This window comes from Pleurodeles waltl, chromosome 2_2 (assembly GCF_031143425.1).
Source record: "Pleurodeles waltl isolate 20211129_DDA chromosome 2_2, aPleWal1.hap1.20221129, whole genome shotgun sequence".
In the NCBI taxonomy this organism is placed as follows: domain Eukaryota; kingdom Metazoa; phylum Chordata; class Amphibia; order Caudata; family Salamandridae; genus Pleurodeles; species Pleurodeles waltl.
The window spans coordinates 475,974,206-475,997,501 of NC_090439.1; the positions used below are offsets into that span (position 1 = coordinate 475,974,206).

Here is a 23,296-nt window from a genome sequence, read left to right on the forward strand (position 1 = left end):
GTGCACTTGGGAGTCACTTAGGACACTTACTGAGTCTCTGCATTGGGATACAGTTGAACATTGTATTTTGGGGCTCTACCCTCGACCACAAACTTCTAAGGCAGAAACCAGGTTTGTTGATTTAGCAATCCTCCTTGCCAAAAGGCAGATTACAGGTCGTTGGAAATCATTCACCACTGCCCTCATGATGGGTTGTAGGAGGAAGTATGTCAGTAGGGCTCCACTGAAAGTCATGCGTTGCCTACGGAGGAATACCGCTGGCTGTATAAACAGCCCATGGTATTATGGGATAACCCGTTATAACAATTTATATCCCAAGATGAAGATGCAGCTTGATCCCCCTACACATGCAAGACGGTCTATCCTTGCTTATGGGTGTTCCCCTGATTTGTTTTATTGGGTATGAGTAATATGTTGCTTTCTGTGTAACACTATGGAGAGCGACCCCTCCCACTCTTACATATTCGTGCTCTTCCTCAGATGGACCAGGACTTCACATGGTAGTATTTTTGTGGGGTGGGTGGGGTTGTTCCCTTTTGGTTTAACTTCGCTCATCTCCTGATTCATCCCTGTGACATGTTGTTTTGCTTCACTATTGACCGAGCTGAAACACTCATGCACTGACAAAAAATCTCTGGAATGCACTTCTTAGTCCAAAGGAGACATTTATTATTTCACTATACAAGGTTCCTAAAAGGAGATTAGCTTTCTAAAAACACATGTTTAAAAATGGTCACAGCAATGAAATAAAATAATGTACAAATGATTCTTCATTGCAATATACACAGCAAATATATGTATCTATATTATAATGCAAAGCAAATAATGAATTAAAAAATATGCATCACCGTGAGAAAAGGGCATCACTGCTTCATGTCCCTCCTTTTCATCATCAGATCGCCAGATCTGAGAATCGATCCAGGAGAGAGAGATCAGTTATCCTCACGGGAAGGATGGCACACTCCAGTGTCCTGGATGTGCCTGAGATCTGCAAACACTCTCTGTCCCCAGTCCATCTGGTCTCGGCCTCTTATACTTTGAACAAACAAGAAAGGAAAAGTCTAGAACTTTCCCTCTCCCTGCAGAAGTTTATATATTCCAAAAATGCTGATTGCTTTAGGCCTGCTTTGAAATTAACATGTCGGGAGTGGCCACAATCCCAATGTGATAATCCAAAACAAGTCAGTTCTCTGTTGTCTGAGTACATTCTTATGAGCCTATTCCCTTGGTGGGAAAAACATGAAGAATAAAAACATGTGCACATTGTACACTGTGGAAAACTACTTGCAGCTTTTAATGTAGCAGTGTCTAATGCTAAGATAAAGTCAATAGGCAGAATGAAGCTGGTGGTATTTAAAGTGACAGTGTAGTGCTAGGCTAAGTGCAACGTGGAGTCAGGGATCAAAACCCACATATCATTACACGTTTGCTAGTATGTTCCTGTGTACTACATGTAACTTCATACACTGTATGTACTTATCATGCTTATTCATAGTGGCTGCTGTCACCCTGTTGACACATGTTGTTATGTATGTTGTCAAATATTTTAAAACAGCTGTTTATGTCTAATAAAATGCAATAAACTATGTATGGGAAAAAAGCCAAAATGTTACAAAATGGATTGAGCAAAACGTATACTATTTTAACAGGGGATATGCAATTTAAACAAGTTTACAACCTCATGTAGGTATAGTTTTATTTATTTCAGGAAATGTTAAAAGGCTTCTTGGTTATACCAGGAAACTCGTGCCAGTCACAGAATTCAAGCCAGTAAGATCTTAGACACTTATATTCTCAGATGCAAATTATGTTTACATTTTTTTCATACACAGAAAATATTTTCCCCTTCAGCAAACAATTTGGGGGTCATTCTGACCCTGGCGGCCGGTGACCGCCAGGGTCACCGACCACGGGAGCACTGCCAACAGGCTGGCGGTGCTCCCGAGGGCATTCTGACCGCGGCGGTTCAGCCGCGGTCAGAAAGGGTAAACTGGCGGTCTTCCGCCGGTTTACCGCTGCCCCAGTGAATCCTCCATGGCGGCGGAGCGCGCTCCGCCGCCATGAGGATTCAGACACCCCCTACCGCCATCCTGTTCATGGCGGGAAACCCGCCATGAACAGGATGGCGGTAGGGGGTGCCGTGGGGCCCCTGGGGGCCCCTGCAGTGCCCATGCCAATGGCATGGGCACTGCAGGGGCCCCCGTAAGAGGGCCCCAAAAAGTATTTCAGTGTCTGCTTTGCAGACACTGAAATACGCGACGGGTGCAACTGCACCCGTCGCACCCCTGCAACTACGCCAGCTCAGTTCTGAGCCGGCGTCCTCGTTGCAGGGACATTTCCTCTGGGCCGGCGGGCGCTCTTTTGGAGAGCGCCCGCCGGCCCAGAGGAAATGTTTGAATGGCCGCCGCGGTCTTTTGACCGCGGTGCGGTCATTTGGCGGCGGTACCTTGGCGGACGGCCTCCGCCGTCCGCCAAGGTTAAAATCACCCCCTTTGTTGGTGTTCCAATCCCATTTTGGAAAGAGTTTTACTCTTGTCCTTGACAGGACTGAATACCAGACCATCTCGAGGATGGGAATATGTCTGAAAATGGTTTGTGAAAATCCACAAATGTGCCAGTTCTGGTTGTGCACACATTTATAGGGCATTCCCACAAAGGGGTGCCCTACTCCTCATCTGCAGAAGTAGATTGCGTCATAAGGAAACCCTAGTATGAACAAATCCATTTATGAGTACAAAAACAAGATTTCTGAAACTGACAAGTGGTTTTGCCCTTGTAACTTAAGCTATTTGGACTTGTAAGTCAGATTTCTACCTTCAAATAGCTTCAGAAACTAGGCTAATAGCACAGACAGCGCTTTAACGTCTTGTGGTATTACCTTCTCAGAAGGGGTCCCTTGTAGTAACCTTGTAGTAACAGCAGAGAAATTGAGTTTTTATTTACAGTGATAGTCTGACATCCTTAAGTAGCAAAAAGCGACAGAGTAGTGAAAACAAAATTGATTGCCTTTCATATAAATACATTTGAATTGTGTATAAAATTAGCATGCACAGCTTTTACAATTTAGCACATAGTGACCCTCATACTGTGAGGCCTCTAATCCCGAAGTGGGCTGGGAACTCTGTTACTGGTCCTATCGGGAATTATAACGTCTCTAAAGTTACAAATAGTAGGCGTTGAATTGGATAAGCAGAGCTGGGTACAGAAAACTGAAGAAGCTGTTCCAGTGTATCAATAAACATATTTAATACCATAAAACCTGACTTTGCGTTATCACACTCTCGTCAGTGTTTTTAAGTTCAGGGGTACGGAAGTAGCATCCCTGCAGTGGGGTAAAGCCAATGAGAAAATCATTAAGGCCTTGAGCAAATAAGGAAGGATTGTTCTCATATTTCTCTTTTAAGTTTTAATTTATTTTACTCTTGCAGACTAACATCTAATTTATTGTCATGGGAAAGCAATATCCGTTTTAAAGTCACAATTACTTCCATAAAGTTCCTGTGCATATTGTTGTCTTGTAGTAGCATACCTGACAAGGTAGTTACTTGTTGATGGAAGAACAGCTCCCCATAAACGAAGTGTTCACAGGAGAGATGAAGAGTGTGGAGTTTGTCCTCTGAGATTTATGAATGACACCTGTGAAGTGCTGTAAAACATAAATGCCATCCTCCATGGTCTTTGTTGTATGGCAGCTACAGTGCAGGATGCACATGCTATTCATATGTGTCTTTTCAATCCCATTGCAGTATAGACCCACATAAAAAAAAAAAAAAAAATCTTGTGTGTCTCTAATTTGCAATGTGTGGGTATTCAAACATTTCTGTTGGACCAGAGCTTAATTATAAATCTGCATGGTACCTCAATATTGTTTATAAAAATACGTGATTTATGGTTGTTTACCATATGATAAATCTGTCCATTTACAGACAGCGTGAATTTCTAGGGTAACAAAAATTATACATTCATAATAATATTTAGTAAGAACATTTATCACCATAAACATATCTTATTCATACATGCCATTATGTATGCATTGGCACACTTTCCGACACATATCCTGCAGCAATACATACAGATGTGTCCATTTTATTGCATTATCTTCATGGCGGTACCAGATTTATGTTATATATATATAGTTGTTGCTCGCTTAACAAGAATGTAGCAAACTATCCAAAATGGTACAAATGCACTTGATTAATGTATGAGGGCACAGAGAAGGAAATTTAGCAGCGGTCGGGAAACATTTTGTATCGAAGATCAGATTTGCGGGAGGGCTGGAAAAGATTCAAGCAAGAAGCAAAGCATACATAGACTGTTAACAGTACTGTAGTTGGCATTTGTGTAGTCCTTCATATCTCTAATGAGGTGCATATGTTCATTAGCGACTAGGGAGCAGGCCCTTTCATAGGTTGTGCTTGTTTGGAAGGATGCTGGCTTTGGATGTTGACCTAGGCCTAGCTCTCCACCTACCTCTCTTGTCCCGCAGCAAGTTCCAGGATCTGCGTTCTTCCAGGCCCTCTCTCCTCTGGTTTATTCTTCTTCCTCTTCCTGCTTGTAAGCCACTCTCTTCTCAAACCTCTTCTTGCTTTCTTTTCTGTCCTTTTTGCTGCTCCTGCTCTCATTCCCACCCTTTTTGCTGCTGATCCCACCCGTTCTTCTTAATCTCCACTTCAGTCTTTTCCCTATTGCTTTGTTCTCACGTCATTCAGTTTTTTTTGTTCTCTCCTTTTTTCCTGCCTTCTTTTGGCCCTTTTAGTCCACTTTTGCTGCTGCCCCTTTTTGCCCCTTTCCTATTCCTTTCTCCTGCTTCCCCCCACCCCGCCTTTTCGTAAACCCTGCAGACGGCCTTCTAGTGTCCCTTCTAGGACCTTTTTAATGGCAGCTGCACACAGCAGGCATGCCGAAGGTGCGCCAAAGGCAAGCCCATTTGTGCCTGTCTGCGGCTGCACCGCACCCAGCGCCAGGAATCCTGGTCTAACCGCCACCCACAGCAAACGTTTACCCCCGTGCCCTCTACGACCCTGGACACCACCTGTAAGGAAATGCCTCCTTGGCATGGTTACCCCCTAACTTTTTGCCTTTTGTTGATGCCAGTTATGATTGACAGTGTGCTGGGACCCTGCTAACCAGGCCCCAGCACCAGTGTTCTTTCCCTAAACTGTACCTTTGTTCCCACAATTGGCACAGCCCTGGCACCCAGATAAGTCTCTTGTAAATGGTACCCCTGGTACCAAGGGCCCTGATGCCAGGGAAGGTCTCTAAGGTCTGCAGCATGTCTTATGTCACCCTGGGGACCCCTCAGTCAGCACATGCACACTGCCTCACAGCTTGTGTGTGCTGGTGGGGAGAAAATGACTAAGTCAACATGGCACTCCGCTCAGAGTGCCATGCCCACCTCACCCTGCCTGCGGCCTAGGTAAGTCACCCCTCTAGCAGGCCTTACAGCCCTAAGGCAGGGTGCACTATACCACAGGTGAGGGCATATGGGCATGAGCACTATGCCCCTACACTGTCTAAGCAAAACCTTAGACATTGTAAGTGCAGGGTAGCCATAAAGAGTATATGGTCTGGGAGTTTGTCAAACACAAACTCCACAGCTCCATAATGGCTACACTGAAATCTGGGAAGTTTGGTATCAAACTTCTCAGCACAATAAATGCACATGGATGCCAGTGTGGAATTTATTGTAAAATGCACCTAGAGGGCATCTTAGAGATGCCCCCGGAATACCAGTCTGACTCCTAGTGCTAGGCTGACCAGTTTCTGCCAGCCTGCCACAACCAGACGAGTTTCTGGCCACATGGGGAAGAGTGTCTTTGTCACTCTGTGGCCAGGAACAAAGCCTGTACTGGGTGGAGGTGCTTCTCACCTCCCCCTGCAGGAACTGTAACACCTGGCAGTGAGCCTCAAAGGCTCATGCCTTTTGTTACAGCGCCCCAGGGCATCCCAGCTAGTGGAGATGCCTGCCCATCGGCCCACTTTTGGCGGCAAGGCAGGAGAGGATAATGAGAAAAACAAGGAGGAGTCACCCACCAGTCAGGACTGCCCCTCAGGTGCCCTGAGCTGAGGTGACCCCTGCCTTTAGAAATCCTCCATCTTGAGATTGGAGGATTCCCCTCAAGAAGGAGGCCAAAGAGGGTGTAGCCACCCTCCAGGACAGTAGCCATTGGCTACTGCCCTCCTGCCCTAAACACACCTCTAAATTTAGTATTTAGGGGTGACCCAGAACCCAGGAAATCAGATTCCTGCAACCTACACAAAGAAGAAGGACTGCAGAGACGACGGAGAAACAACTGCTTTGGCCCCAGCCCTACCGGCCTGTCTCCAGATTCAAAGAACCTGCACTGCAACGCATCCGACAGGGACCAGCAACCTCTGAAGCCTCAGAGGACTGCCCTGAACCCGAAGGACCAAGAAACTCCTGAGAGCAGCGGCACTTTTAAAAAACAACAACAACTTTGCAACTTTTTAGCAACTTCCAAAGAACTCACTCTTTCTGCCGGAAGCATGAGACTTCACACTCTTCACCCGACGCCCCCGGCTCGAGCTCCAGAGAATTAACACCGCAGACAGGACTCCCAGGCGACTGCAACTAAGTGAGTAACCTGAGACGACCCCCCTGCAAACCCACAGCGACGCATGCAGAGAGGATCCAGAGGCTCCTCCAAACCACGACTGCCTGGAACAAAGAACCCGACGCTTGGACCAAGCACTGCACCCGCAGCCCCCAGGACCATAAGGACCCGAACTCCAGTGCAGGAGTGACCATCAGGCGACCCTCTGTCTAGCCTAGTCAGTGGCTTGCCGAGAAGCCCCGCTGTGCCCTGCCTGCACCGCTAGAGTGACCCCCGGGCCCCTCCATTGACTTCTATTGAAAACCCGACGCCTGCTAAGCACACTGCACCCGGCTGCCCCTGTGCCGCTGAGGGTGTGTTTTGTGTGCCTACTTGTGTCCCCCCCAGTGCTCTACAAAACCCCCCTGGTCTGCCCTCCGAAGACGCAGGTACTTACCTGTTGGCAGACTGGAACCGGAGCATCCCTGTTCTCCGTAGGTGTCTATGTGTTTTGGGCCCTCCTTTGACCTCTGCACCTGACCGGCCCTGTGTTGCTGGTGCAGTGACTTTGGGGTTGCCTTGAACCCTTAACGGTGGGCTGCCTGTGCCTAGGAAACTGGACCTGTAACGATCTTACTTACCAGAGAAACTAACCAATACTTACCTCCACCAGGAACTGTTGACTTTTAAAATACCTTATTGCCATTTTCAACTAATACTTTGTACGTTACCGCTCTAATTCAAAGTTCCTTCTTAACTGTGTGGAGTACCTTGCATTTTATGTATTTACTTCAAATCTTGAATCTTGTGGTTCTAAAATAAATTAAGAAAATATATTTTTGTATATAGAACTTATTAAACTGGAGTTAAGTCTTTGAGTGTGTGTTCCTCATTTATTGCCTGTGTGTGTACAACAAATGCTTAACACTACCCTCTGATAAGCCCTACTGCTCGACCACACTACCACAAAATAGAGCATTAGTATTATCTAATTTTGCCACTGTCAACCTCTAAGGGGAACCCTTGGACTCTGTGCACACTATCTCTCACTTTGAGATAGAATATACAGAGCCAACTTCTTACACCGCCACAAATACTGCACCACACCGAACCACACTCTACAGTAGGAGCTTTTACCTGCACCTTCTGCCTCAACACACACACCTTCATCCCTCTCAGCAACACCCAACCCACTTGATGCGCAACACCAGCTACCCACCACCAGCTCGCATACACCCTCTTCAATACTCGCTCACTCAGCAAACGGCATCAGTGAGGTCTGGAACCTTATTGATGCTCTGGAGACCGACATAGTCTTCCTAACCGAGACCTGGCTCAACTTGCATAAGCCCCAACATCCCACCTCCATACCAGTAGGATACAGAATCACCCATCGTGACTGCATCAACAAGCCAGCTGGAGAAAACACCATCATCCACAAGGACTCCATCAGATGCACCACCACCTCAGTCAACACATCCCAGCAATGGAACACCTCAACTTCACTATCCAAACGGGTAAGAAATCCACCATTAGAGGAACCTTTGCACTGGGACCTCGAACCACCTTTTGCCACCTGATCACCAATTTCATCACCCCCCAAACCATAGTCTTGAAGCCTACATGTTACTGGGCAGCCACAACTTCCACTATGACGACATAACCAACCCAAACTCCATCAACATCTTCAACAGCCTGAACAACATCTGCCTCACCCAACACGTCCACGATCCCAAACACATAGCAGGACACATGCTCAACCCCATATTCACCTCCAGTGACCACATCAGAAACAGCCACACCACCGAACTCACATGGACCGACCACTCAATCTTCCACTTCATCATCACGACCCCCAAGTCCTACCCCTCAGCGCAACCCGAATCAACCTGTTGCAACTGGACAAGGCTTCAGAGTCCAAATGGACCAACACCCTTGCACTCAACCTGCCAAAACACCACAACAACGTGAACCAGGAAGTCAGAAGCGTCAACACCTAGATCAATGACTGCGCTGACATCATCACCTCCATCACGAGCAAGAAAACACCGGAAATCCACCAAGCTAGCCAGCTGGGACACCGAGGGCTTCAGGACAGCCAAGCGCCATGGCAAGCACCTTGATAAAAGGTGGCGCACCAACAAAGACTGACAGAACCACCTTCAAATCAACACGTAGCTTATGCTACCACCAACTACGTGAGATGAAAAATCGCAATGGCATTGAAGCTAACCCCATCAAGAGTAAGAAGCTCTTCTGCATAGTTAAGGAATTCATCAACTCCGCAACGGCTACAAGCAACATTTCTCCCTCTCAGCACCTATGCGACAGCCTCGCAGATTTCTTCCATGACAAAATCAACAGAATGTACAATAACTTCAACCCCCAGCTCACGGCTAAAGACTTTTTCAACTGTTATATCGCCACACACGACCATCCCAAGGCTAACCACCTGGAACCACCTCACCAGTTAGGACACTATCATCATTATTAAATCAATCCATTCAGGGGCCCCGTGTGAACGATGCCCCCACAACATCTTCCACATAGAAGCATCTAGGATCAACCTCAAAACTTTCCACCATACTCAACACTTCACTGGATTCTGATCCCTTCCCAGAAGACTGGGAGCTCGCGCAAATCAAACCCCTGCTGAAGAAACCTTCAGTGGACCCTAGCAAACTCAGAAACTAAAGACTCATCTCCCTGATCCCTTTCCTGCCAAAGTCAACCAACAACAGACCATCTACCTGGAACACAAACTCCTCCTGGACGACACCAAATCCGGATTCCGCAGCAACCACAGCACGAGATAGCCCTGATCGCAGCCACAGACAACAACCGGCCCTCTGTGACAAAGGAGAGACAGGCACCCTTATCCTGCTCGATCTCTCAGCAGCCTTCGACGCCGTCTAGCACCACTCGCTCATTGACAGACTTCACAACATAGGCATCTAAGGAGCCACCCTCAGATGGATTGTCTCCTTCCACACCGACAGAACACAACAAGTCCACGTTCCACCCTTTACCTCTGAACCCCAAACCAGTCATCTGAGGAGTCCCTCAAGGCTCATCACTCAGTCCCACCCCCTTCAATATCTACATGTCCCCCTTACTAACATGTTCCGATCCTATTGACTCAACACATTATCCTACGGCGATGACACACAACTCATCCTCTCCCTTTTTTATCACTCCACCGCCTCCAGAACCAACTTCTACCTATCCATGACCAGCATCGCCAATTGGATGAGGAATAACTGCCTCAAGTTCAACACAGATAAGATGGAAGTCTTGATCTTTAGCACCTCCTCAGGAAGGCCTCCTGGTGGCCCACGGAACTAGGGCCGACTCCAACCCCAGCTCAGTATACCATGAATCTCTGTATCATTCTGAACAGCAAACTCACCATGAGTTATGAAGTTAATGTGTATCATCCTCCTGCTTCTTCATCCTGTGCATGTTCCGTAAGATTTTCAAGTGGCTTCCCCAAAACATGAGACGCACCATCACCCAAGCCCTTGCCACCAGTCGAATGGACTATGAAAACACCCTTTACATGGGATTCAAGGCCAACCTAGTTCAAAGACTACAGGCCATTCAGACCACAGCAGCAAGACTTATCTCGGATGCCCCTTGTCACACCCACATCAAACTCCACCTCAAAATACTCCACTGGCTCCTGGTTCAGAAGAGATGTCAATTCACTCACACGTTCAAGGCTCTGCATGACTTTGGTCCCACATACATCAGCCATTGCCTGAGATGCCACAAGCCCTTCAGAGATCTCTGGTCCACCTCACTTGTGTTTGCCCATACCCCTGCATACAACGCAGCAGAGCAGTAGGATGCTCCTTTCCCTACCTTGCAGCTAAAGCACAGAACAGCCACCCCCTGCACTTCAGGACCTTCCATACTCTACAGGAGTTCCATAGGATGATGAAAACCTGGCTCTTCGACTGACACCCTAGACCCAGCCAGTGCCCGGATGCCCTCACAGGTGACAAGTCTTGCTCTACAAGTCAAATGATTGAGTGACTAATTTAGTGTGAGGCCTTTGTGCGATTTGGTGTTGTGCGTGAAACCAGAGTGGTGCTCTTATCTTGTCATATGTCACTGCATTAAGACATGCAGAGGAGTAAAAAATAAAGGTTAGAATGTTTGATTTTAAAATTATTGTTCAGTCTGGGTGAAAAGGGTTGTGAGTGTGACCTATTTGTTAATTATTTTGATGGGGTGGTTAAGTAACTCTTCCCCTGCCACTGTGATCATGTAACTGAGCTTTTATCTGAAGTAGAATAAAATAGAGTGATACATTGTTGTGTATATGATCTTGCCTACCATCCCTTCGGAGGCATTAAGTTTTGTTCTTAGGTGGGTATGGCTCAGAGTCATCTGATGGCCTCCTTGTTCTTAAGATTGGTTCTAGTTATTGGACGATGTGATCCCACAACATCTGTTTGGGAGGACTTTATGACCTTCCTGAATTTAAGGTGATTTTGAATATTTCTTGGATGGTGGTGGTAGAGGGGTGTAAGGCAAGAAAGGAAAATGGTGCAGTGAGCGGTAGTAGTACTTAATTTAAACTGGTGGTTGCCAGTGTGGTCTATTGGCACTCATTATATGGGACTGGCACTTATTTTTCCACATCAGACATTTCCCGAGAGCAGGAGAGGGAAAACGTACAAAAGAGAAAGGAGGAGAAAGATACAGACAGAGAAAACGTCAAAAAGGAAGAAATCAGGAACCTGCTAGGGTGAGATAAAATGGCGAGTGGAGCTGGTAGTCGACTAAAAAGGTATGAGGTAGATTCCGGACTGCACAGCTTTGGCATTCATGCACCAGCACTGGCTGAGGGCTTCTGAGCAGAACTTTGGGCACCAGCACTTATTCTTCTACAAAATAAACACTGAAGGGTAGGTGTGTTGAAGAGAAATGTAGGAGGGCGAGATGAGCAGGTGACATGAGGAAATATTAAGGGCTCCTTGAGAGGGGTTAGCGAGGTGAGGAGGTTTACTAAAAGGTCTAACTCTATCTTGATGATAACCCCTGCCTTTGGCGGCCATCCTATTAAGGTGCTCATACCACTGCCCTCACATGCTATCTCCTACTTTGTGCAATTTGTTTGTAAATGCTGCCAACTAGAGCCTAGAAACTACAATGCCAGTGGACAAACATTCATGCTACCTTGGCAAAAGGCCAGTCATCAATATGGCAGTAGTGAAGCAGAATCCCCGCTTCCAGTGTTGTGATGGTGTTTGGGACATCATAAAGTAGCTTTTTACACAGTACCATTTGATATATAGAGAAAACAGTCACCTTTGTCAAGACACCTATGTGTCGGGTGCCAACATCTTCCAGCCTCTGCATGGCTCGTCTCCTTCACCAAAATAGTGCTGTTTGTGTAGAATGATGCCATTAGTTATTGGGTCATGCAAAAATTAAAGCATGACTCGGATTTTATCCTTACAACACACATCAGTGGTTAGAGCAGCGGTTAGTCTGCTCAGTGTTATAATTGCATGCATTTCAAATATCAATGGGCCTATTCACAAACTGAATTTTGTAGTACATTTATTAGTGTACAATAGTAGTACTAACATACTACAAAATGCTATTCACGCACCTCCTGCTGAGCTAAATGCTCTCCAGTCTTTTATGTGCAGAGATCTCCTCCCGACTGCAGAGATTTCCGTACTTTTATTCCTACAGTTTATTATTAAATGTGGGAGGGAAGAGTAAGTGGGTGGAACAAGGGGAATACTACTAAAGGGCAGGGGTTTTGGAGCGTTAAAGAAGGGTTAAGGGAAGGCTAGAGAGGAGTTTAGGGAAGGACATGCATCCACCCACAAAATAATAAGCCCCTTTCTATTCACAGATGGCACTTCTGTAGTTACTACAGTCAAAAAGCATCCAAAACAGTTGTAAATGTATTCCAACTCAGCGAGCGACTGCATCCATCACCCCCATGGCTATTCACAAGTACTACAATAGCCTCCCAAAGAACATAATAGAGGTGGGGACTTGATATAAAACCCCATAGGAACTAATGTTTAATTAAATTATTTAGACTATTAAAAAAAATACTTTAAGTAAAACATAATTATTGTACTTTTAAAATCTGTGAACCTTTTTTAAATGTACAAATTAATATAACATTAATATTTATTAAAATAATTACATTGCTTGTAATTGACTGTATACATCACATGTAAAATCTTGTAAGTGAATAGGAGTTATTACATTGAGGGTTATTATGTGCAAAATGGCATAGTTCCACTTACTAAGAGTGCAGCGATCTGTACTTTAGAAACAAATGCATCAGCACATATGATGAGATATTTCACTTTGGGTTTACAGGAAGCATTCCCTCTTCAAAAGAATGGCTTGGTGCACTGCGATCTTCTTGGTAGGATAAGGAAAACTGAGACTCTACAAAGCTGGAACATGACGGGGCTGGTAGAGGAGGAAAAGAAAGACGCCTGCTCCAACTAAAGCCCCAGATAGTCTTTTCCTGCACAGCTTTTTAGCTGCAGGGCTGATTTTCAATCCCTTTGTGTGTGAAATAAATATGAGAGGGAAACATAGGAGCCAAATTGCAGTCTTTGACGCTCTTGTACAAATAATAGTCAACTGTGTTAATGAACTTAAGTACATGAAATTCAGCAGAGAAATCCACCAAACATGAATCCCTATTATCGTAAGTCATTAATGGGAATCCTTAACTAACATCAGCATGTTGAGCTACATGCAAAGCAATTTAGTAACACAGATTTAGAAAAACATCTAGCTATGGCTCTATCAAAACAGCGCAGTTGGTACCTAGAAAGATAAAACAAATATGCATAGACTCACAATTCGGAATATACCTATCCTCAGGGTGGATCAGCAAAGCAGAATCAGTCTTCATCAGCAAGATATCAATCGATCAGCAAAGTATCAGGTTTTGGCATCAGAATTATAAAAGGGCAAAGTCATTAGGCATTTAAAATTAGCACATCTCGCATAAGAGAGTATTAACCTCTTGGTCAGAAAGAACAAGGGCAGTGGCAGAATGTCGGAATATCTTTCAACTTCTTCTCCCACTGCAGCGTTGTTATATTAAAGTCACCTAAACCATCCCCTAATTCCCTGTTGGTCAGTTAATCATATGTTTACACTCTGTCCAATAAAACTAATAACCCAAATCTCTGAATTCTAATATTTCTCTGTTCTCATATTGTTGATTGGTTTATCTTGTGATGTCCTCATTATCCGGCTTGTCAGATAACAATATTGTTGCAGCTTCTACTCTAGTCAGTATCTTCGTTGTTCTTGTCCTGGGAAAGTTAGTCTCACACACATTACACATAAAATGTTGCATTATCAAGAACATTATCTCCTAGCAGTCGGTTCACACGAAAAGCTTCTGTTACGAGCACATTTGAACAATATAATAGACATTTCATTGTTTTATTCACTTGGTCAGCATTTTTTATTAAATGCTAAGAAATACTGCTTTTACATGAGGCCTGGCAACTAGACCAAGACACTCGCAAAGTTAAGGCCTACAATTAATAAAGCTAATGCTTACTGCATAACCCTCAATATAACATATTACTGCATTAGTCTAACATATATTCAATATTGCATACTATCTAATCATTGGTGGCCATTCTTTGTGATCACATTTTCAAATGCTTGCATTATTTTTCTATGTTATTTCATTTTCTACATAAACTTATTCAAAATACATAAACACTCAATAACTTTTATTAAAACACCTGCGCTAGCACCAAATACTCAAGACAGCGAGGGATGTCTCACAGCAAAGCAGGCATCCATTTCTGAGGGCAGTCATTATACTGTCGTGTGCAGCCAGCTGTCCTACACCATTTTTTGTTGCTTATAGCGTCCTTACATTGTGGAATACTCAGCTCCAGTGCCAGGCAACAATGACTGAAGACAGGCCAGAATCTCACAGTGTGGAACAAGCATTCTTAAGCAAAATTCCAGTGGCCAATTGTTTAAGGAAAGCAGTGCCTTCACATTATGGGACAAAGCATCACAAACACTTGAGGCACAAATTACTATCGCAATATGGGACATCTCACAAAAACTTCCTGGTGGATATTGGCAGGACAGACTCTACTGTCCCAACGTGTGAGCCCTTAAAGGCGTATTAATTAGGGTAAGAATTATACTCAAAACGTGGGGCATGCCCCAATTTCTAGGGGCCATTGTTCAGAGCCTTGTAGAGTGTGAATTGCTTTCGCTGAATGATGTTGCCCTTACTGTGTGGAAGGGGATGCCAGCTTTCAATGTCCAATGACCATTCTCAGGTCAGAGACAGGCCTCATAGTATGGGATGCATCACTTCAGGGTTCGTTATCACTGCTAAGGTCAAACGCTACCATAACAGTGTGACATATCTCACACCAAGAATTGACAACCACCTCTCAAGGTAGATAGTGCCCCCACATTCAGTTGTGTAATGAAAAATTGCACGGCCCACCTGCAAAATGTTGTGAAAGGCCCTTACCAATTCACTCAGTCAATCAGTAATCTTCTTTATTCGGTTGCAAACTTAAAACAATAAAAAACAGCAACAAATACAATAGATACATATGAATAAAAAGATGAAAATGTTAAAACGGGTCATTTAAAAAAAAAAAAACTGCTTCTAGGGTACTCCTAATAGACACAGCAGCACTTGAACAATTACTCACATTAACAGTCACCTACTCCCCTGACAACATTTTCAAATATAAGAGTGCCAGCTGGACTTGCCTAAAACCACTATAAAACGAATCCTTGGTGTATGTGATATAAAATTTACAGCACAACATTAAGTGCAGTGTATACTGGGGCGACTTATCATCACATCTATGAGGTCCCAACCGATTAAAATCATAACATCCCTGTGGTGACGCTAAGGTCAAATGTAATATGTTTAAACTAAGGCAAGTTAATAATCCTCTATAAGGTACACCTTCCTGCGCAAACACAATCCATTTCTCTCTTTCTATTTGTGCTGCAGAATGCAGCACACATTGAAAGAGGAAACAACAAAGAGAAATAAAGATATTTCTCCTTGTTACGTCTGCATTGGGAAGGCGTACAGTTTTGACACATTCTCAGGTTACAGATTCTTGTAAATCTGGGAATGTGTCAAAACCCATGGGTCTTGCGTGGGAACACCCACTGAATCATCCATGGCATGCGTCCCTGATGCAGTGTAAGGCAATGCAGTGATTTGCGCTGCGTTACTTTACACATTATCTACAACGCCATGAAAACCATGCAAAGTGGCTTTGCGTGGCCTTGTAAATGTGGGTCAGCACTATGCGCCGCTCGTACATCACGATAAACCCCTAACTCTGTGCATACATCCGAATCACCAATCTGCTCAGGTTCTCTTTTATTATTATTTATTTTTTGCTCACATTCTTTAGTCTACTGAAAACCTGGCTATTTAAACATGTTCACAACTCCAGAAAATCCAGCTTTACAAGTTAGGTCACCACTGCAAATAACACCTCTTCCATATTATTATGTGATCAAGTTGTGCAGGCCCGCTGCAGTAACTTTATCCTTCGACCTGTTTCAACACACTTTAAAGTATATTTTCTTATGTTACCTTACTTTTTACAATAATGTTACCTTCTGTGCAGCAGCATGGCAGCATTCTATATTTGTACTACAAGAAACCCAAATTAATAGCTAAAGAAATTACTTCATGCTATCAAAGGCCAAACCTATTGAAATAACACAGTTACTTCAGTAAGTGTGAGATATTCCAAGATTGAGATTTAAATTTACCAACTACATATTGAAGAAAATTACTTGATACTCCTTGTGGATGGTTGAAAGACGCTACGATTTCAGCATCTTTACCTGACATCTCAGAGTTTTTGCAAACCATCAATAATTGCATTCCATATCAAGTCAGTTAGTGATCACTGCGAAAACTTGGAGCATTGGCTGCTGTTATCTGTAAACTGTTAGCCAAGATTCTTTTTTGTATAATTGACTTACCAGTTATTACATAGTCGAACAGTGTAGATTTACTACATCAGGTGAAATGTGTGAGTCTAAGTAGAGTATGACATAGCAATCACAAACAGCAAAGATTAGTTTCCTATCAGTCTTGCTTTTGAAAGAAGAAATACAACTTTATTTACAAACAAGGGAATAGGGAGGTTACGGTGAACAAGATTAAAACAAACCCGAAATGTCTAGAACCCAAGCTATGTGCCAAACTGTCTGTTAACACTTAAATGCAATTACCTGTTAAGTTAAATGCACATTTAATGGAGCTCATCATTAATCTATGAGCCAGTGACCTGAAAGATTTAGCATTCTCAAGAGGCCCTGGGGCCTGGCTATGTTTTCTAGAGTATAGTGTCGATTTGGTTATCTAGCCCCTAGTTTAGACCTTCTCTTTTCATCTGCTTGTATTTGCTGTCATTTTTGCCACTTGACTCGGCTTCTCTAAATCACTTTTCTTCTGAGATGTTCTTTTAAATGGACATCACAATTTTCAGGCAGTTATTTAGCGATCAACTCTACCTATCGAGAGTTTTCCTCATGGAATCTTCTGCTTCAGAAATTCCGTTTGATCCATTCCCACTGTGTCTTCCACCTTTCACTGGTAGCTGGATATTCTCCTTCGTGTTTCCAGTTCAGAACCAATGTAATTGTCTCGCTATGTTTTACTGATATAAATTTGAATAAGAATTTTTGGGAAAAGCACGGCATAAAAGTATGCAAATAAACAAAATTTTGAAAAGGGGATGGGTTTAACATAATAAGTATATATTATTGCAAAAGGAATGGTAAACAGACCAGGCGCCTAGTCCTAACTCATAGCTGCAGCTTCTATTACGTTTTTCCAGAAGTGACTTTGTTTTGTCTGAGGGCTTTGGAAGGCTGACATTTGTTAATTGATCAGATCCTGTCATCAGTGGGCTCATTCCTCTACTTAGACGTGCCTAACATTTGGAACATTAAGTCTGCACCCAGGAGAGACGTGCTAAGATGACTATATTGAAAAATTGAAAAGTCACCCGCATAACTGTGAAATCCCGAATCCCCGTCTCTAAATGAAAACTGATAAATCAGACCTATTGAAGGTTCTGTCGCTATTGTTCACAATCTCAAAGGCGCTTATTTGAACGATTTTCTCCCTATAAATAGCAAGGGCTGCTGATGAAATCCTTGAAATTAATTTGCTGTCTTCTTTTTCTAATGACACATCCTTTTTTCATCTTCCAGCAGCTGAGAAGAGATTGATTTTTTTGTTTGCTCCCTTCCTCCTCGTCCTCATCTTTGTGTGCTGCTTGTGTTTTGCAGAGGTTCTGACAGATTACATCAAGCCGGGAGCAGAGTGCTTGGAGCTTTTTGCGCGTAACCTGCAAGCCGGTTGGACCAGTTGGGGCAATGAGGTTCTCAAATTCCAGCACATCGATTACTTTTGTCCTCTGGAGGATGGAAGCTGACCATGATCTCCTAGTTGCAATAATTTTTAGCTGTGACACGTTTTTGTATTGCCAAAGTGGTACTGTGAAAGCAATGTACATAGAATTGAACGTGTTGCAATTCATCTCCTACTGTGTTATGGGGGTGTAAGCTAAGCTGTACATTGTGCTTTCTGAATAGCATCTACCCTTTAGAGCTGTATGTTTTTTTATGGAAACTCGTGTTTTGTTTCTCTCCTTAGTAAGCTACCTGCCCAGTGAGACACTCTGGACAGTTAGCTGTGACATTAAACACGTCCATAATATGGAACACACACTTGCTCACTGCATTCATGTCGCTGATGTGCTGGTTTATGAAGTGCATGCAGCTAGCACAGGATCATCACATTGATGAGCCTTTCTTATTGGCTGTCATGCAGGCGAACATTTCATTTATGCTGAAATGTAATAGTGCTTTATAATTTGGTTGAAGCAGTGTGTATCCATATGCACCTGTGTGGCACACGCTGTAAGAGTCGTGTGGCTCACAGTCAACAGTTTAGTTCCTCTTTTGGCAACCATCTTGCACAAGCAGTATATACACAGCCAGAAGCCCTTAGTAAATGATTTTTTAAATTGAGATTTATCATACTTGAATTAGATTAAAACATTTTAAGCAGTATACTGTACCCCTAATGCCCACCCACCAGTCGGGCATTCCAGAGAAAGTGTGGTTATGCTTTTGTCAGCCTCCTTACACAAGCAGCATATGTACAGCTAAAAAAACACTTAGTAGATGCTTTTTTTAAAAACAAATATTGAGATACATTGTACTTGAATGTGATTAAACATTTTTATAAGTAGAGTACTGTACTCCTAATGCCCATTCACCAGCCAAGCCTTACTCCTTATACCCATTGGTACAATGCTTGAGAACCAGGGGAGAAGGGTAGGGGGTCAGAGGTTTCAGGCTAATGTATCTCTAGCAGCTAGTCTCATTGGACCGGGGACCCGTTGAACACTTGTTCTGGTTCTCACACTATGGGCCTGATTACGACCTTGGAAGATGGGATACTCCGTCACACAGGTGACGAATATCCCGCCCACCGTTTTACAAGTTCCATAGGATATAATGGAACTTGTAATATGGCGGCAGGAGACCTGTCAAACACTTGTTCTGGTTCGCACACTACGGGCCTGATTACGACCTTGGCAGATGGGATACTCCGTCACACAGGTGATGAATATCCCCGCCCACTGTTTAACAAGTTCCATAGGATATAATGGAACTTGTAATATGGCGTACGGAATATCCGTCACGTTTGTGACAGAGTATCCCATCTGCCAAGGCCCTAATCAGGCCCAATGTCTTTAAATTTTGTTCTCTACCTGGAACTTTGGGTGTTGAATCAAAACCTCTCAGGATTAAAAGTGGGTATGGGAGAGATAATTTATTTTTTTATTTTGCATGGTTGGGTGTCCCCCTTTGACCAAATTATCTTTATTGTTTGATAAGTAGTATTAATGATAAAAGTCCAAATATTTGAACTTGTGATTGGTTAGTTTAGTCCCGAAGCACATGCTCAAAGATATTTACCTTCATTGGTAATGACTAAATAAGGCATCAGCAAAATTCCTAACTTTCTCGGTTCAACTGTATTGTTTTTTTCATTAACATTTTTATATGCTTGAAACGTGATGGTCTCTTTGTGGAGGTGTTATTTTATTACGTAAAGTTAGTACTCTAATCTGTTAATCATATTCTTAATATTTTAATTCTTTGTAGCCATCATCGAGCAGGATTTTTGCTTGTGTTGTGCGTAGTAAGTATGACATGCAAAAGAAAAAGTTGTCTTGTTAAAAGGTGTGCCAAATGTAAATCAGATGATCATTTGTGATTGTTTTTAACACTGAAGTAAGGACATGTTGGAACTTGCTCTTTTGTTTGAATGTGTGAGAGAACAGGGCTGATTGCAGAGGCCCCCTAACTTTTTGCTGGTGTTTTCCACTTTTTGCTGGTGTTTTCCGGACTCTGATGGTGCTCTAGGTACTGCTAAGCAGTCCCAGTGCCTGTGCTTTGTGCAAAATCAGTATGCAAATTAGGCTAATTATAATTGGCTAAGTCAACCTAACTATAAGTCCCTAGTATATGGTAGGGCATGTAGGTTTAGGGACCCCAACATAGGTAGTGCACCCATAGGTGCACTGCTGAGGTGCCCAGTGTCATTTTAAAGGCAGGCCTGCCTTGCTGGCTGCTTTTAAATTAAAGTTACATGCAAATTCGACTCTGGAATTAAAAGTAGTTCCAAAGTCTTAAACTACCTTATTTTTACATATAAGTCACCCCTAAGGTGTGCCCTAAATGCCCCTAGGGCTGGCTGCCATGTAACTATAAGCAGGGACCTTATAAAAATAGTTTTATAAGCCCTGGTGAGGTAAAACAACCAAATTCGTTTTTCCCTCATTGTAGTGAATGGCCCCCATCGGCTAGAATGGGGAGACTTTATTTTAATTTTAAAAGTCCCCTTAAGTAACAGATTCCAAGAGTTTGGTATCAAATTAATTGTTATAATAAATCCCACAACTTCCAGTTGTGGGATTCAATATAACTTGTTCAGGTAAAGAGTTTTAAACTTTACCTGAAAAGTTGCCAACTTCAGCCCTGCACTGTTTTTGCTGCTGTGCTCTTATTGGCCAGCCTCTGGCAGCCTGGCCAGGCTGCATGATGAGGTGTGAAGTGGCCTGGCTTCACAGAGATGTGCCTGTGGGAGGAGATCTCCCCTCAGCAGATGGTGAGGCAGGAAGGGGGGGGGGCTGCCAAACTGGTCTTCAAAGGCAGAGCAACATTTGGAGCAACCCAGCAACACCCCCACATCCTGCAAACCCAGACAATTAGGTGCCCCCTTGATTAGATTAGGAGAGGGCAGGAGAGAGGGGTGTTTAGGATTTTTAGCCACACCAGTGGGTGGGCTCAGCCATATGTAACCTCCAAAAATCACTTTCATCCATGATGGATTTTTGAGGAATGTTGCTCCCTGGACTGATTTTTGCCACACTTCCCAGGAAGTGGTCATCACAGGGGGAAGGACCCTGCAACTGATTGGAGAACCAGGACCCCGTGTTTTTCACCCAGGAGCAGGGATAAAACTGGAAGACCTGCACCCACACCTCAGATCCCCATCAGATTCCAACAAGGAAGAACTACAGGAGAAGGATTGCCCTGCTGGACCCCTGGCCTGCACCTGGACCCTGCACTCTGAAGGACTGCACCAGCTGCACACTTGGGCTTCACCACAAGAAACACTTTGCCTGGCTTCAACTGGTTCAAGGAGGGACTCCCTGTTTGCTACAGGTGAAAAATTGCTAACCAGGGCCCCCTGCACTAACTCCTGAAGAAACCAACCAGCTCACCTCTGTCCAGTGGCCAAAAAGGAGTTTGCGCCAGCTGCATTCTGGGAGTTGTAGTCCACACCCCCAAGGATCATCTCAGTGCTTCTGGAACCTTGGGGTGAGCTGTGGACCTCAAAAGAACCTTAAAGGGACATCTGGAAGAAGATCCAGAAGTTTGGAGAACTTTTGAAAAAAAAGCTCCATAGAGGGACCGACCCGCAGCAGCAACTCTAGCCGGCTTGCCTCAACCGTGACCCGGCCTGACTTGCAGGTTCGTCCCGGTGAAGAAAATCCCCAAAAAAGAGACTAAGTCCGAACATAGGAAGTTGACCGGGACCTCCCAGCCAGCGTATCCGAGGAGGGCTCCAAGGACGTCGGATCAAGATCCAGGTTTGCCCCGTTCGAAGGATTTTCACCTCGGAAAAAAACGAAGGTAAAAATCTCCACCGAGGGCTCCCGCGACGCGTATCAAAAGAAGAGTTCCAGGAGGTCGGATTGGACTGGCAGGTTCGTCCCGCTGAAGAAAATCTTCAGAAAAACGACTAAGTCCTAAGGTAAACTTTTGACCAAGGCCTCCCGCGGGCTATAGCCGAGCCAGGCTCCATCGTGGTTGGCTTTAAACTTTGACTTTGCCCCGGTTGAGGTGCAACCAGATTGGCGCTTTTTGTTTCTAGGCGCTAGAAAACAATAATTCTTTAAAAAATCATATCTCCAGTTCCCCTTATCCGATTTCATTCGTTTTTGTGTCATTTTAAAGATAAAAATATAATCTATATTTACAAATTGATTTGGGATTTTTAAACTGTTTCCTGTGTTTTATTTAATTACTGTTGTGTGATATTTGAATGCTTTACACTCTGTCTCCTAAGTTAAGCCTTGTCACTCGTTGCCAAGCTACCAAGGGTTGAGCTGTGTTTAATTCACTGAGACCTAACTGGACCTAAGTCGAGGTTGGTGGCCTATTGCTAAGTGTAGGTACTTACCTGCCCTTGCCAATAACCCGTTTTTCAACAGAATGCTATTGGCTATTGTTCCTTTGGTAGTAACTGAGAGGTACACCCTAATTCTTCCTTAGTCCTGACTATTTAACTGATAGTGGAACAGAAGATGACATCAAAGGTGGGTCGAAAGCGCAGTGTTTAGGTCCTGGCTACCAGGGAGTGGTTGATAATTCGCAGGATTCAATGGTCATGTCCGGTAACTACCACAGGAAGACTGAAAGAGAACCAGATGCAAATTCTCACACTTCATTGTGCCTATGTTGTGGTTGATCCAGATTTGACTCATCCCCTGTGCTAAATGCCCTAAGAAGTATTACTTTACACAGATTCACTAAAACAGACTCTGCTCTACTTCATCCCGCCCTGATCATCAGAGGGAAAGGGGACGTCCATCTCTAGCTCATTTAAAATACAAAATTCCTGTTTTGTGTTTTCTTTCACTGGATTTTATGAGAAAATTAAACCATATTATTTTAATTCTATTTACCCATGGATGATGGTTTTGCTTGTGTGACATATTATGATATTGCAATACATGCAGATCGTGTTATTTCTTTCCTCATGTTTGCATGCTGTCTTAAAAAAACCTGCATGAAAAGTGACTTTAAAACTTCCAGTTCTCAACTCTCCTTTTTCTTTTGACTGTTATTCCTTTCCATCCTCAGCATGCCTCCTCTCTCAAGGTACGGCCTACTCTAAATAAAATTTGTGTTTGCCTTAATTCCTACTAGTGTATCTCTGCAAGTTGCCTGCACCTCATTTTAAAAATCACAACTTTTCCTTTAAAATCATACCCTGCAACCTAACAATACCTACTCTCCTATAGCTCATCTATCAGTACCATCAACCAATGAAGTAATTCACACCTCAATCTTATTAACTTAGGTTACCACATATAAACCCTAAAAGTACA

The 23,296-nt window shown here is 43.7% G+C and overlaps 1 protein-coding gene across 2 annotated transcripts in view; it reads left to right on the forward strand.

Annotated features, from left to right (window-relative positions):
• METTL4 (methyltransferase 4, N6-adenosine) overlaps window positions 1–22,865 on the forward strand; it is a 196,835-nt gene extending 173,970 nt beyond the window's left edge. For both annotated transcript variants that reach the window (XM_069219970.1, XM_069219971.1), the window contains one exon: window positions 17,889–22,865. In XM_069219970.1, coding sequence (XP_069076071.1) covers window positions 17,889–18,034 — 146 coding nt within the window. In that variant the 3' untranslated portion in view covers window positions 18,035–22,865. The remainder of the gene's footprint in view (window positions 1–17,888) is intronic.
• The last annotated feature ends 431 nt before the right edge of the window (window positions 22,866–23,296 follow it).